General features: G+C 39.4%; 3 protein-coding genes across 4 annotated transcripts in view; 2 read left to right on the forward strand and 1 right to left on the reverse strand.

The window, feature by feature from the left end:
* LOC113210653 (uncharacterized) overlaps positions 1-1,234 on the forward strand; it is a 10,171-nt gene extending 8,937 nt beyond the window's left edge. Inside the window, exon 4 of the mRNA XM_052264331.1 lies at positions 442-1,234. Coding sequence (XP_052120291.1) covers positions 442-693 — 252 coding nt within the window. The 3' untranslated portion in view covers positions 694-1,234. The remainder of the gene's footprint in view (positions 1-441) is intronic.
* A 429-nt stretch (positions 1,235-1,663) lies between these two features.
* LOC113210652 (alpha-1,2-mannosyltransferase ALG9) lies at positions 1,664-5,970 on the forward strand. The gene is made up of 13 exons (XM_026428742.2): positions 1,664-2,049; positions 2,291-2,447; positions 2,522-2,727; positions 2,848-2,961; positions 3,088-3,198; positions 3,286-3,373; positions 3,458-3,652; positions 3,748-3,864; positions 3,949-4,174; positions 4,257-4,395; positions 4,500-4,629; positions 4,718-4,848; positions 4,939-5,970. Exons 1-13 carry the CDS (start codon positions 1,964-1,966, stop codon positions 5,033-5,035), a joined length of 1,797 nt encoding a protein of 598 aa, XP_026284527.1. The 5' UTR covers positions 1,664-1,963; the 3' UTR covers positions 5,036-5,970.
* Positions 5,804-10,986, reverse strand: LOC113210651 (4'-phosphopantetheine phosphatase). 2 transcript variants are annotated; one of them, XM_026428741.2, is made up of 10 exons: positions 10,841-10,986; positions 10,451-10,641; positions 9,408-10,264; positions 9,133-9,295; positions 8,845-9,049; positions 8,601-8,753; positions 8,432-8,519; positions 8,133-8,337; positions 7,721-8,048; positions 5,804-7,641 (listed from the first exon to the last, which is right to left on the reverse strand). In XM_026428741.2, exons 2-10 carry the CDS (start codon positions 10,560-10,562, stop codon positions 7,353-7,355), a joined length of 2,400 nt encoding a protein of 799 aa, XP_026284526.1. In that variant the 5' UTR covers positions 10,563-10,641; positions 10,841-10,986; the 3' UTR covers positions 5,804-7,352. The 2 variants fall into 2 exon arrangements, with proteins under 2 accessions (XP_026284526.1, XP_026284525.1); XM_026428740.2 differs by having other exon boundaries at positions 10,751-10,956.
* Between the last annotated feature and the right edge of the window lie 1,816 nt (positions 10,987-12,802).

Raw genomic sequence — 12,802 nt, forward strand, 5'->3', positions numbered from 1 at the left:
TTCCCTAGAGATTGTCGAAGATTATCGCAGATTGACCGGGGTGGGTCTACACAAGATTGCCGGAGTAGTGGCCCCCTCGGAAATACGCCACCACTAAAGTCACCCGCGCCGTGTAAGTTCGGCGACGCTGACATTGAAAAAATTTCACACTGATCTGTCTGTACTGATAGATTGTACATCTCCTTCTCATATCCATTCCATCATTACGAGGGCTTGGCGCCTGCGAGACTCGGGGTAGGCCACCCCGCAGTACACGCAAGCGCTGCAGACAAGATGTTGCCTACCTAGAAGGCGTTATGAGACCTTTCATTGGCTGACCTTAGCAATTTTGTAACGGCCGATGACGGTCGTACTTTTTGGATGATCCAGCCTCAATAAGGGCAATACTTGTAGTTTAAGGACGTTAGTTAGGACAAAATTAATTTTATGTTTATTTTTCAGAACCAGAAGAATGTAACTGGCTGGGTGGACTTCCCTGCCGGTGAGAACGTGTTTGTCGTCGAGCGGCGGGGCGAGGAGCTGGCCGTCTGGCTTCAGGGCCACCCGGAGACGGAGCATCAGGCTGCAGGCTTCGCAGCGGCGGGCCCCAGAACATTGCGCGTCAAGCCCTGGTTCTCGTATTATGACATGCCCGTCCAGTTCAGCAGCAGTGAAGGGAAAACTATGGGGGGCAACAAGACGGGCAACCTGTAATTTATTGGAAAATATTGCCATGGCACAAGGTGGCGAGGCGAGAGGGTGACTACGGGGTGCGTATTCTCACAGCCAGTGGACAGCCGGTGTTGGTTCTTGTCCAAAGCGACGGCGGAACAGTGAGTACAGAACATACAATACACACGATTTGGCAGTTTTCCGATGTTAATCAAAGTGTTTCCCATCGCTGTGAAAAATAGTCGTAGGTTTACGGGAAAATTTTCCATGATACGAGTCGTAAAAATCGCCATTTCAAATTGTACATTTAAGCTACAGAAGCACTTATTCGTATCGACTTGGAATTGATCAAAAAGCGATAATGGGCTGTCGCAAATTTACAACATATTTTGCAAATAAAAATTACTACAAATGTTGTAGATCCGCGAGGATATTTTTCACGGTGATTGGAAACACATATATGTTGTCTCCAGGCATCACTACCCCGACACTACAGCCAAAGTTCACACTCCATACCTTTTACTTTAAATATCTGATAATATTTAGTGGACTGCTTAAATAAAGCGTTCAGCAAATAAGAAAATGTTTATTCTCACTTTCACTTATTTTTGGGACACAAAAAAGTTCAGAACATCCTCTGCTCTCTGTTCTCTCGTCGCTGACTGCTAAAGAATTATGTGTAAAGAAATATTTTGGGGGGGTTCATACAAAATATGCCAATTTGTGCATTTTGAAGTGCTGGGAACAACATATCAAAAGATGGCGATAAATTTTTGGGGGTTCCATTTAGTGAGAGGTGAGCCGGAACTTGGTCGCTGGGAGAGTGACACTTTGGAGCTGTATTTAGTTAGGAGAGCTAAAGCCAAGAGCTAAATGCGAGAGCCCAAAGCGACAGCCGAGAGCGAAGAATCGGTGCGGTGTTGCCTACGGGAGGACGGTAGCTGGCCAACAGCGACTAAGACTCGTCCGACCTCTCACTCACTACAGGAGCTCCAAAAAAGTTATCGCCATCTTTTGATGTGTTGTTCCCAGCACTTCAAAATGCACAAATAGGTATATGTTGCTTGAACAAAAGTAAACCTCGACACTCGATTGGTCGTAGGCTATTTTCAAGCTTGCGAGGCTTTTGAAACAGTCCCGCGACTGCTTTGAAGGAGGGAACTCGGGGAACGGAACGGACACCAACTGTCATCTGCGCGATGGCGGCGTCTGCTTCAGCTTCTGCTGCTGGCTGCTTTTTGAACAGCTGCAGAAGCGGAGCTGCAACCACGGACCGGCTTCTTAGCCGGGGTTGTCTTTCTACTTTGCGACAATGGCCCCTTCTTTGCGTTCACGACAAAGTGCTTTTTCAAAGAAAGATGTCAAAAAACTGGCAGCGAAAAAAACGCCTCTACAAAAGTACGTATTCTTTGAAAGAATCATATTATTTACGTGGCATTAACCTCACTTTGATAGTTGTGATGACTAAAAGTATATTTACTTTAAGTACCTTAATTAAATAAAACGCTCGGAGTTTATCCCATGTTCTTACGCTTGCTAGTCTTATGTTTTTCTAAGTCGTATTTATTTCATTTTTTTAAAAAGGAGTTAAATTGAGACTCTTTTATTCTTAAGTGATTCTGCATTTGTCTCCATCTAGAAATGAAGATGTTCCAGTATCCCCACACCCATCAGAGATAGGACTTGTATATCCTCGAGCTGACATGGCTTTCAAAGTCTTGTTAACAGCTCGATTTTGTGCTGCAATATGGAGCAATATTTCTGATTGTGACGAGACATACAATTTTTGGGAACCGGTGAGTTGGCATCCATTTTCTGAAGTACAGAAGCTCTCTTGCAGTCATGTTACTCTCTCTTTTTTTATTTTTAGAGTCACTTTATGCTTTATGGGAAAGGATTTCAGACATGGGAGTATTCTCCTGAATTTGCTCTGAGGTCCTATACATATATTATGGTGAACATGTTCCCTGCGTGGGTGTACTCACAACTTTTTCAAACAAACAGAATGCTTACTTTTTACTTTTCACGATGCCTTTTTGCTTTTGTGTGTGCCCAGTGTGAACTCTATTTTTACAAGTAAGCTATATTCCATTCCTTCGTCTGAATAAAAAAAAATGGCAAATTAACTAAATCTTACCTAGTAACAGAGCTTGAAATACTATTCTCTTTTCAAAACAATATATTTATATTCTGCAGGGCAGTTTGTAGAGAGTTTGGAGTGGCTATTGGTCGTTTGACTCTTGCCTTTCTATTATTAAGTGCTGGTATGTTTATATCGAGTTCAGCATTTCTACCATCCACTTTTTCAATGTAAGTACACTTCTTTTTTAAATCTATTTGTTTGTTATGTGTAAATTTCAGTAGCATGAAATAAAACATCAGAGAAATCTCTTTCCTCTCTTTGATGCTTTAACAGAATAATTTGTAATTCATCAGGTATATAACACTTCTATCTATGGCAGCTTGGTTCCAGCGCAAGTATGAGTTGGCCATTTTCACAACAGCCTTGTCTGCATTTTTAAGTTGGCCGTTTGCAGGTCTCATTGGGTAATACATTTTCTTAGCGTATAGTTCAAGATCAAAAAAGGCTTAGCTAGTGACCTCTCAGATATACTAACATGGTGTCTTTTACAGATTACCAATTGCTGTTGACCTAGTCCTAAGAAAGGGTGACATAGCTCGATTCTTACGATGGAGTGCCATATCAACTGTGGCAATTGTGGTAATGCTTTATTTGATACAAGTTTCCTCAAGCTTATGATTTTGAAATAATTCACAATCTGTAAAATATTTCTTTCCTCAATAGCCCATTATGATATGGTTGGACTCTCAGTACTATGGTCGCATTGTGTTTGCGCCCATCAACATTGTCTTATACAATGTGTTTTCATCACATGGACCAGATTTGTACGGAACAGAGCCATGGTCATTCTATTTTGTCAACTGTTTTTTAAACTTTAATTTTGTATCAATATTTGCTATCCTTACACCATTTGTTTTGGTATGTTCCTAAAAATATTATTAATACCAATGGTATCTAGTTATTTGGATATTTATGTTCAAATTCTATAATCACTGTTCTTACCTCTCTTAAAGTTCGTTTCAGAATTTGTGGTCAAATCTCAGCCTAGACATTCAGCATGTCTACCATTCTGGTTGTCGTTAATGCCACTTTACCTATGGTGTGTGGTGTTCTTCCTGCAGCCACATAAGGTAGATTTGTTGTCATTTAATTGCATCGATCTTGTATTGATATAAGATCCGGATTGCTGATTAATTCCTTCTTTTCTTTTCTAGGAAGAGAGATTTCTTTTTCCAGTGTATCCTCTCATTTGTCTATGTGGTGCAGTGACTGTTGATACTTTGCAAAAGTTGTGGTTTGCTCTTTTAATACAATTTCGTAAAAAAAACAAGGCAGACAGCAAGAAAATGCACTATCTGAATGACACAATTCCTATTTTTGTCTTTGTCGTAGCTATTTGTTCTATTCTTGGCGTGTCACGCATTCTTTCCCTGCATAAAGGTACACAATAATAAATTAATTGAGCATTTATGCATGGTTAACATTCTAGGATTTGAGAGTTTACTTAATAAGTTTGTCACAGGTTATCACGCTCCCATGGATATTCTGATGGAGTTGGGTGGTTTAGAGAGCAGTGGAGAGCTCCCCAAGGGGAATATAAATGTTTGTGTTGGTAAAGAGTGGTATAGGTTCCCTTCGAGTTTCTTTTTGCCCAATGACCGGTATGTGGGTGTAATCAATAGAATTTCATTCAGTTATAACTTTGTCTTTCTCCTTGCGATTATAATTTTAAATTAATTTAAAATTTCATTCTCCATTGTTACAGATTCCACCTTAGATTCCTTCAATCAGAATTTAAGGGACAGCTCCCTGCTCCCTTCAGCAGTGGTCAGAATGCAACTGCCATCATACCGAAAAACATGAATGATCAAAATCTTGAAGAGCCTTCAAGATATGTAAGATTGTCATAATTTCGATTATTCCAAACTTAAGCTTATCAACTGATTTACTTTCTATTTCTAAACTTGCCATCAAATGTTACAGTTTCCTGTAGAAAAATGTCACTTTTTGATTGATGCCTATCTAGGCTCTGAATCTCCTCTTGAGCCACATTATGCGAGTAATAATTCTGCATGGACTGTTGTTAAGAGCCTTCCTTTCTTGAATGCTGCAAAGTAAGACCTAATGTGTACATTGGATGCTCATCATACTTCCATCTTTTATCACTTACTTGTGCACTCACACTCATCCAATTCTTTTTTTAGGTCAGGAAAGTTTTTCCGAGCCTTCTACTTTCCATTTTTGTCTGCAAAATTCTGTGAGTATGGTACCTATTATTTGTTGAGGTCCTTGCAAACATAACATTCCACTTATTTAAGTCTCAAGTTTTCTCTCTGTAAGAATCTTTACACAAAGGAATTAGTATGTGCTCAATACATTTTTTTTTAATTCTTTACTAAATACAGCATTGAGTTTCCATGTAGTTAAGAAGTATCATGTTTGTATGTTCAATGAGGATTAGTACAAAGATTAACCAAAGGTTCTCACTTAAGTTTTCTGAAAACAGTGGTCTTGGCATATTTTATATTAGCTGATGTAAGAGTATAGTGTCTTTACTCTTTTCTACCCCAACTGGGTAAAACTTTTGTACAAAAGTTGTCCTCTGGATCTTTGTCCTATTAGCATTGTATTTGATTGGCTTGATGCATTTTTATATTCCTAATTATTAACTTAGAACACTATTTGGCTTTCTGGAATGGAGTGCCCTTCCGTCTCCTTTGCACATGTTTCAGTTTATAGTCCGAGGTAAGTTTTTTTCATTCAGGTATCTTTTTACCACACATATGGAATTGAGTATGAAAATCCTCGTTAATACATGAGTTTTCACTAAGGAAGTTGTGCACAGCTAGTTATTAACATTAAACTTAAGTAAAAATATACTTTTTGTAATATGTGATATATTTATATTGTTATTATTTCAAGCTCAATAAGTTATTGATTGTCTTTTTTTATCACTCCAGTTTTTACTCGTTTTTCTAGTCTTGTGGTGTTGTCTCCAGTTGATAGATGTTTTGTGTAGATTGGGTTAGGTTGGGGGGGAGGAAAATTAGAGTTTTGAAGAAGAAAAAATGGGAAAAGATTTAGGATTTAATATGTAACTTTTTTTTTAAATATAATTAATAGTTTGTAACAATTGTATCACAATGGTTCAATTAAGTGGCATACCTTGTATGAGGAGAACCATGTGGTCCAATCAAATTATCTTTAAGATTGAATTTATCCTTCAAGTAGATTGACCTCACGTCTTTTATTTACTTAATTGAACATTTTGCTCCCTAGTAATTTTTTAGCACATAGAGTTGCTGTTGTGTTACTTTACTTCAATGTAATTGACTGTTAAACCTATCCGTCTTACAACAAATAATATGAACTCTCAGAATTTTTAATTTGAAAAATTTGAGATGCAAATTGTGAATTAGTTTAAGACTAGCAATCCAAGTATCATACTCAATCATTTTTCTTTTTCTAAAACAGCCAGCTTTGAGTGCAAATACAATGGTCTAAGGTGCCCGCAGATATAAAAATTTTAATACTTTATCTAAAATATATACAAGAGTTCATCTGTTGGACCCATAGAGCAGCATTGGCAAACAAATATAACAAGAAGAAATTTTGGTATCTAGATTAGCACCATTTGTATTTTGAAAATATAGGCACCACAGAACACTCTTAACAGAACAAAAATAGCATTGGGTAGATAAAGCCTCATCAAGTTGAATCTGGAGTAAGCTGAAGAAAAAGCCACATGCCTTAACTCTAGGGAGAAAACTATGTGGCTGCGCCATATGGCTTGCTTCAGCTTATCCACCTATATTTACGTTATTTTTCTTCACTCGTTATTTGGCAGCAACTTCAAAGCAATAACAAACTTAGTATAAACTAAAGCTTATACTGTTTAGGTAATCAACAAGGAATCAAATTTGAGAGATATGGCACATCTTAGGGAAATGAAATACTAGATATCAACGCAGAGTTAATAGAGGAAACATCCATAAATAAGTAAAATAAGATAGATATAAAAAAAATAGATTACAAACACTACCATAATGAAGTGAAACTAGGTGCTTCAACTAGAAAAACAAGTTCTTTTAGTGAATGAGGGAACAAGATGACAGCAAATGTATGAAATGCATAAAAGAGAAATGAAGAAGATCAACAAGGTTTTAAATGTAAAATGATAATGCTCATACTGATAATTTTAACCTACCATCTCAATTATTAAGTAAAAGCAGATTATTAATAACATATTACTGCTCAGTGCTTAAGGTAGGTACATCACAATAAAAAATATGAGTGACGTAGGATTTTAAAATATATGGCACACAGGTCAAACTTCTTTCAGGATTTGAATCTTGTTTGATTTTTTTCTTTTTTGAAAGTGTGTTGTATACAGAATCAAGCACAATCCATCAAGAATTTAAGTAAATTCAATACTGGGTCATAAATGTCAACAAAGGAAACATTTTATGTGGGATAACCAACAATGGCAGTGGCAAGTTCATTACGCTACAGAAGAATTTTCTGCACTCTTCATTTTAAAACAACCAACATATACTCCTTTGGTGTTTCACAGACATTCTAAAGGATTCACGGGTGTGTATATTTTGTAGAGGGTGAACTACCGTGCCTCCATTGCTTCTGTTTTATGCATTGTATCAATTTTATACCGACCCTGATCCTCTGGAATACACTTGTTTGAGGGCATTGGTTCAAATTTACATAGAACTGAGAATATATCACCTCCTAAGCGTTGAGCTAGCCAGCGATTCTTTATGACAGCCAACTTGAGACAGTCACATTTGAATTTGGCTAGTAGATTGGTGTGAAGAGCTCGTCCCATACCTTCTATAACTATAAGGTCGACATTGTGATGAATCATTGCTTGAATTAATTGTATGCTAACGCGGCTGAAAAAAGGATAAGCTTCTTTGAAGTAACATTTGGATTAAATCAACTGTATTTTGGTTCTCTGAGAATATACTATACCTGAAATCCAAACAAGGCCCAGACTGAGCTGTGGGAACAGCAATTAAACGTTGGGTTGTGAGTGCCCCTGCAATAACTGGACATAGAGAACTAGCTCTACTAAGAACTCCTAAGAGTTCGGTATGAGTCACATCATTTAAAGCTGGCTCTGAATTAGAACACAGTAACACACGGGTGCCCCTTTTCAACATTTCTCTTGCAAATGGTATGATGCCAAGAATCAAATCCACGCCACAGTTGTCTACAAAAATAGCGCAACAATTGTGTGCTGGTCTAGTTTTCATGTGATGTACCCAAAGATCAAGGTCATCTATTAACCATGGTCGAGCTGTAAAAATTTGGACAAATCCAGAATTATTCCAAGAAATTAGAAGGGTGTAAAGCTAGGAAATAAAGAATACACAATACTCACGCTGAATTGCCCCAAGGGCCTCTTTCATGCCAAAAGAACCCTTGTCAATAAGTTTGACGGACTCAGCAGCACCCCAGTCGAACATGTTACCCGCAAGTATTGATGTGACAAGTACTTCATGGAGCTCTGAGCCAGAGAGTTTATCCAAGTCAGAAAATCTGGTAGATAACTCATTAAGAGCTGTTTCATTTTCAGACTGCTTTTGCTGCAAATGTATTGACACAGGTAAAGCAAAGCATAAGAAAAACTCTTTCAGATATTAGAATCAGAACAAAAGTTAGATAGTTTGGGTTGCATACCAATAAATAGGGGTCTGGGAAATCTAGCTCACGCAGACAGTGTTCTATGGTATCTAAAAGACTTCTTACAGTTAGACTGCCATAAGCACTGGAAAAATTAGTTTATCAATTAGCTTATCATCTTCTCTTGATGGTGAGAAAGCAGTTTAATTTAAATGTCATTACTCACAATGGATGGGTTCTTAAATACTGAATTCGGGCTACAAACTTATCTTTAAACTTTTGCCCTCTTTCCTCAGCTGTTTCTGAATCAGGTTGGCTTAAGACTGCTCTCTGAACATACTTATCTACAGATGTCTCAAAACTATCAAGCCAGTAATGTCTAGATTGTTAAGAAAGTAAAACAGGTTAGAAAGTCAGTTCATCAGTTTTTCCTTCTTTTTCACTTGCAATATTTCAACAAAATTGTTTACCTAGCGTCATTGTCTTGCGTGAGATTTACCGTGTCAGGCGTATAGTCGGCTGGATCCGCAAGTAAGGGAAAGAATCCAACTGCTGACTCCCAACGATCAATTTCCAACTGGCTGACAGGCAGGCCTGCCAGTAAAGGAGTTACTACAGTTCCCTGCAAGCCAGAACTGCCATCATAATTTTCTTGCCAAGAATATTTGTCAGTATCTGAAATTATAAAAAGAAAAGAAAAGTCACAGTGTGAAAGTATGCAATTGAATTTTACAATAAAGAAAATTAAAAATCCTCACCACATTCCTCGGCTCCTTTCAAGAAGGCACCAATTGCTCCAAGGTACCCCTCATGACGCAGGAATAGAGATTGAACTTGACCTCGGCTCCAGTAATTGATGGCGAAACTGACAGTGTGCATACTAAGAGGATGATTCCGCAAGAAGTGTCCACCAAAGTAAACCTACACATATGAGCTGAGATGAAGATGACTGAAAACTCATTCTTGTGCAACAATCAAAGATCAGTGTAATAGAAAAATTGTAAATGTAAGGAGGAGGGGAAAAAAATCTCACCTTTTTCAGATTATGCATCATTGCATACAAACAAGCTATTTGCCCAATGTCATTGCTGATTGTAAAGAGCAAACTTTTGGCGATGTCAGCCTCAGCAAATTGTGACTTGCATTTTTCATTTGATGCATTATTACAGTTCATTGCTTTTCCAAAAGCTGAGGCAATCAAATCACCAGACAATCCAAACTTTTCATAATCTGAACCAGACAGATCTCCAACCAACACATCAACATTTCGATGGTCTCCTTTCTCAGCCAGATCTAACAACTCATCAAAGCCCTTGGCTGAAGTAAGTAATGAACCCAATCCCCAAAACGTTCCTCCCCCAGTTGCTGTACCACCAATTCTTTCATGACAATGCTCACTTTCAACCTTCATAATACTCACTCCAGAACCAATATTTACCAACATGTAAGGGAATATGTTAGGATCAGCAGACTGAAACACATACTCGGGCTCCCCATGGCGATGGTATGTAAAAGCTTCATTTGAAATATTTTTCAGAAGAAAATTGCAACCTTTAATGAGGCAGTCAATTTCATCTTCTTTGTCGACTGACAAGCCTAGTTTATCTTGAAGCAAATCAGCATATCTGAATGTGCCGATGCCTGTTGCTTTAATAGTTTTTCCAGCCATTTTATCTTTACTTTGGATAAGATTTGCTCGAACAAAGTCCAGACAATGTTCAATGTACTTTGTTTCAAATTTGATAAAATGGAGCCGGGCTCCTTCGGAAACTTCATACACAAATGAGTTTCTGTCTGAAACTCTAGATTTGCCATCTTCTCTCTCTGAATCATAAAGTACTCGTCGATGTGACACCGTTGAATAGTAGGCAATTTTTGTCAGAGATATACCTGAAAAGCCAACACATAAACCATATAGAGTATTTTATGATTTAATAATTAATACTTTTGGAACGTTTTTCCTCCCCAGTTTCACCCATTTTCGTTCCTTACGATTGTCCAGCCTATGGATAGTCTAAATGAATAAAGGAACCTTACAACTAGATCCACACAAAATTTTATGGACCACAAACTTACCAATATCTATGGCAAATCGTTTTGCATTCCTCAGATTTCTAAAAGCCTCTTGTGTGCAAGGTATTTCAATACTTTTTGGGTCTTTAGCACTGACATTCTCTTGTTGAGCCATAGCAATAAAGTTCTATGACACTGGTTTCTCAACTTCTCTCTGGATGCAACCCAGTTGCTGATAACGAATCCTACAAAATCTAAATCAAACACAGACTAGAGATAAAAACACGAAAGTTCATACAAAGGAAGCAGAAGGTAATGGAGTGAGGTAAGAGTTAATAAACATAAGTCAAGTGGAATTTTTACCTGACAGCATTTGACTAGAGAACCTTCAAAATTCTAACGCCACCAATCGTATTCATATTTTACAGTCCGATAAAGTCGATCATTACATACCTAAAATTTATATAAAATGACCTTTCTTTGTAATCAGACGACAATAGTTTTAACGTCAACTAGTCTAGCAGCTGTAAATAAACATGTACGTCAGCGGTGAACCGGAGGGGAAGGGGAGAGGGTGGGGGAACTTGGTCAAAAGTCTGGTGAAACACACTAGAACCCTAGTGCGAGGCTAAAAACCACCTCTCATTCACATTCACTTCTCACGTCATAACATCCCCAGCCTTTTACTTTCCATTTCGTGAACTGGCGTCTTTAAAAAAAAAGTGATATTTCGCATTTATGTAAAATTACAATATGTTTTAAATCTGTTTTTCTGGATCCCTTGCAGAATGAGAACTATTCCTTGATCAGTTTCGTGCCAACCTCTTCTCAGAACTGTTTGCAAAGCAGCGCGTAGAGCCGCGCATTATTCAAACGCCGGCTGAGACCCGCTCCGCTGCTACCATCCGCTACTCTCTTCTCTTGTCTTGCACGTCCCTATTTGTGGCCACAAAATTGTGGCTTATTCCGACCTGACTATAGAACATCCTTTTTCGGGTAATATGAAATCCGAAGCCTTCAGGCTGTCAGCAGAAGGCAAGGACCTGTTCTGCACATAATCCCTGACAAGCCGAAAGGGCCTGGACGCATCTACACTAAATGGGGCCCGGGGTCCCCGGCCGCATTGTGCATTGTAACCACAATTTTGTGGCCACAAATACGGACGTTTCACTTGCGGCTACCGAACGCAGAAAAAAAAATATTTCGCAGGCCACAACATTTTAAGTTCAACTTTAATCTCCTATTTCACCAAGCCTTCGTCGAAGGTCCATAAGAGACCCGACGGCCCATTTCCAGCGAACGGGACAGGAACGACACAGGAGGGTAACCAAATTCAGGCGGAGCGGTTCGCAAGCGCCTTTGCACATTAATTGATGTGCATTAAGTGCGGCAATGCGCACTGAAATGCGCAAAAAGGTAACACATTTTTACGCGGTTAATGTTTGTTACGCGCATAAGTGCGCATTTAATGTGGAAATGCATATGGAATGTACGTACCTCTAATGCGACTAAAATGTGTTACCACGTAGGCGCATCTAATGCGCACTGCCTGATCGGCACTGTACAGGAGGCCGCATAAGGCCCGTCCCATTCGGACAACAACCCTTATGTAGCTTAGAGTATTCGAACCTGCGGAACTCTACGAAAGAGGGAATGGTGAAACGCGGCTGTGTTCATTTTCACTCAAAAGTTTTTGGCCAGAGAAAATATCGATTTGACTGAGATTCGAACCACTGACCTTCCAGTTTCTCATGCACATACCAAGAGCCAAAGGCATCAAATGCGCGTCAATATGCATAGAAATGCACATTAAAGGTGATACATTGGTGACGCATTAAATGCGCGCAGTTCGCACTAAATCCATATCATGTTGCGCATCAAATGTTGTGATCCGCTTTAAAGGCGTATGTGTCGCCTTTTGTGTGATTTCCCACGCGGATTGTAGCGCATTTGATGCGTTTGGCGCTACTACTGGGGCACTGACGCGAGCGACTGACTCTGAGTCGACGCGTCTCCGCGTCTCATACCACCCCCCTTTGTAGACTGCCGGCGACGAAGTGGTTACGTCAGCCCCGTGTCAATCAGAGATCGCAGGTTCGAATACTCTGGGCTTGTTTGTTCCTCTCGTTCCTGCGGCGTTGGTTATCGACCAGGTTTCACCGCGTCGCGGTAGGTAAGGAGACTCGGCTCCAGACCTAGGGTTCGACTTACGGTGAAAGCGGGCCGTGGGAGTTCCTTATAGGTGTGTTCCGACTTGCACGAAAAGCGGGTGTAAACGGTTCCCTAAATTCCACGTCCGTGTAGCCAAAAGTTGTGTTGTCGCCAAAGACCGGAAAAAACGCGAGCATCGCGGGATTGCCTACGCACCCTCCGCAGGCGCCTGGTGGGTATGCTGTCCCGTTGGACGCGCGAGCA

Source organism: Frankliniella occidentalis, unplaced genomic scaffold, assembly GCF_000697945.3.
Source record: "Frankliniella occidentalis isolate FOCC.00 unplaced genomic scaffold, Focc_3.1 Scaffold18, whole genome shotgun sequence".
NCBI lineage: Eukaryota > Metazoa > Arthropoda > Insecta > Thysanoptera > Thripidae > Frankliniella > Frankliniella occidentalis.

Coding starts and splice junctions, on each gene's coding strand:
- LOC113210652 (XM_026428742.2), top strand. CDS start 1,964: ATGGCCCCTTCTTTGCGTTCACGACAAAGTGCTTTTTCAAAGAAAGAT. Junction 4,396..4,499: donor TTCTTTTTGCCCAATGACCG/GTATGTGGGTGT, acceptor CCATTGTTACAG/ATTCCACCTTAGATTCCTTC. Junction 4,849..4,938: donor CCTTTCTTGAATGCTGCAAA/GTAAGACCTAAT, acceptor TTCTTTTTTTAG/GTCAGGAAAGTTTTTCCGAG.
- LOC113210651 (XM_026428741.2), bottom strand. CDS start 10,562: ATGGCTCAACAAGAGAATGTCAGTGCTAAAGACCCAAAAAGTATTGAA. Junction 8,520..8,600: donor TATTTAAGAACCCATCCATT/GTGAGTAATGAC, acceptor TAATTTTTCCAG/TGCTTATGGCAGTCTAACTG. Junction 8,049..8,132: donor GGCCCTTGGGGCAATTCAGC/GTGAGTATTGTG, acceptor AAATTTTTACAG/CTCGACCATGGTTAATAGAT.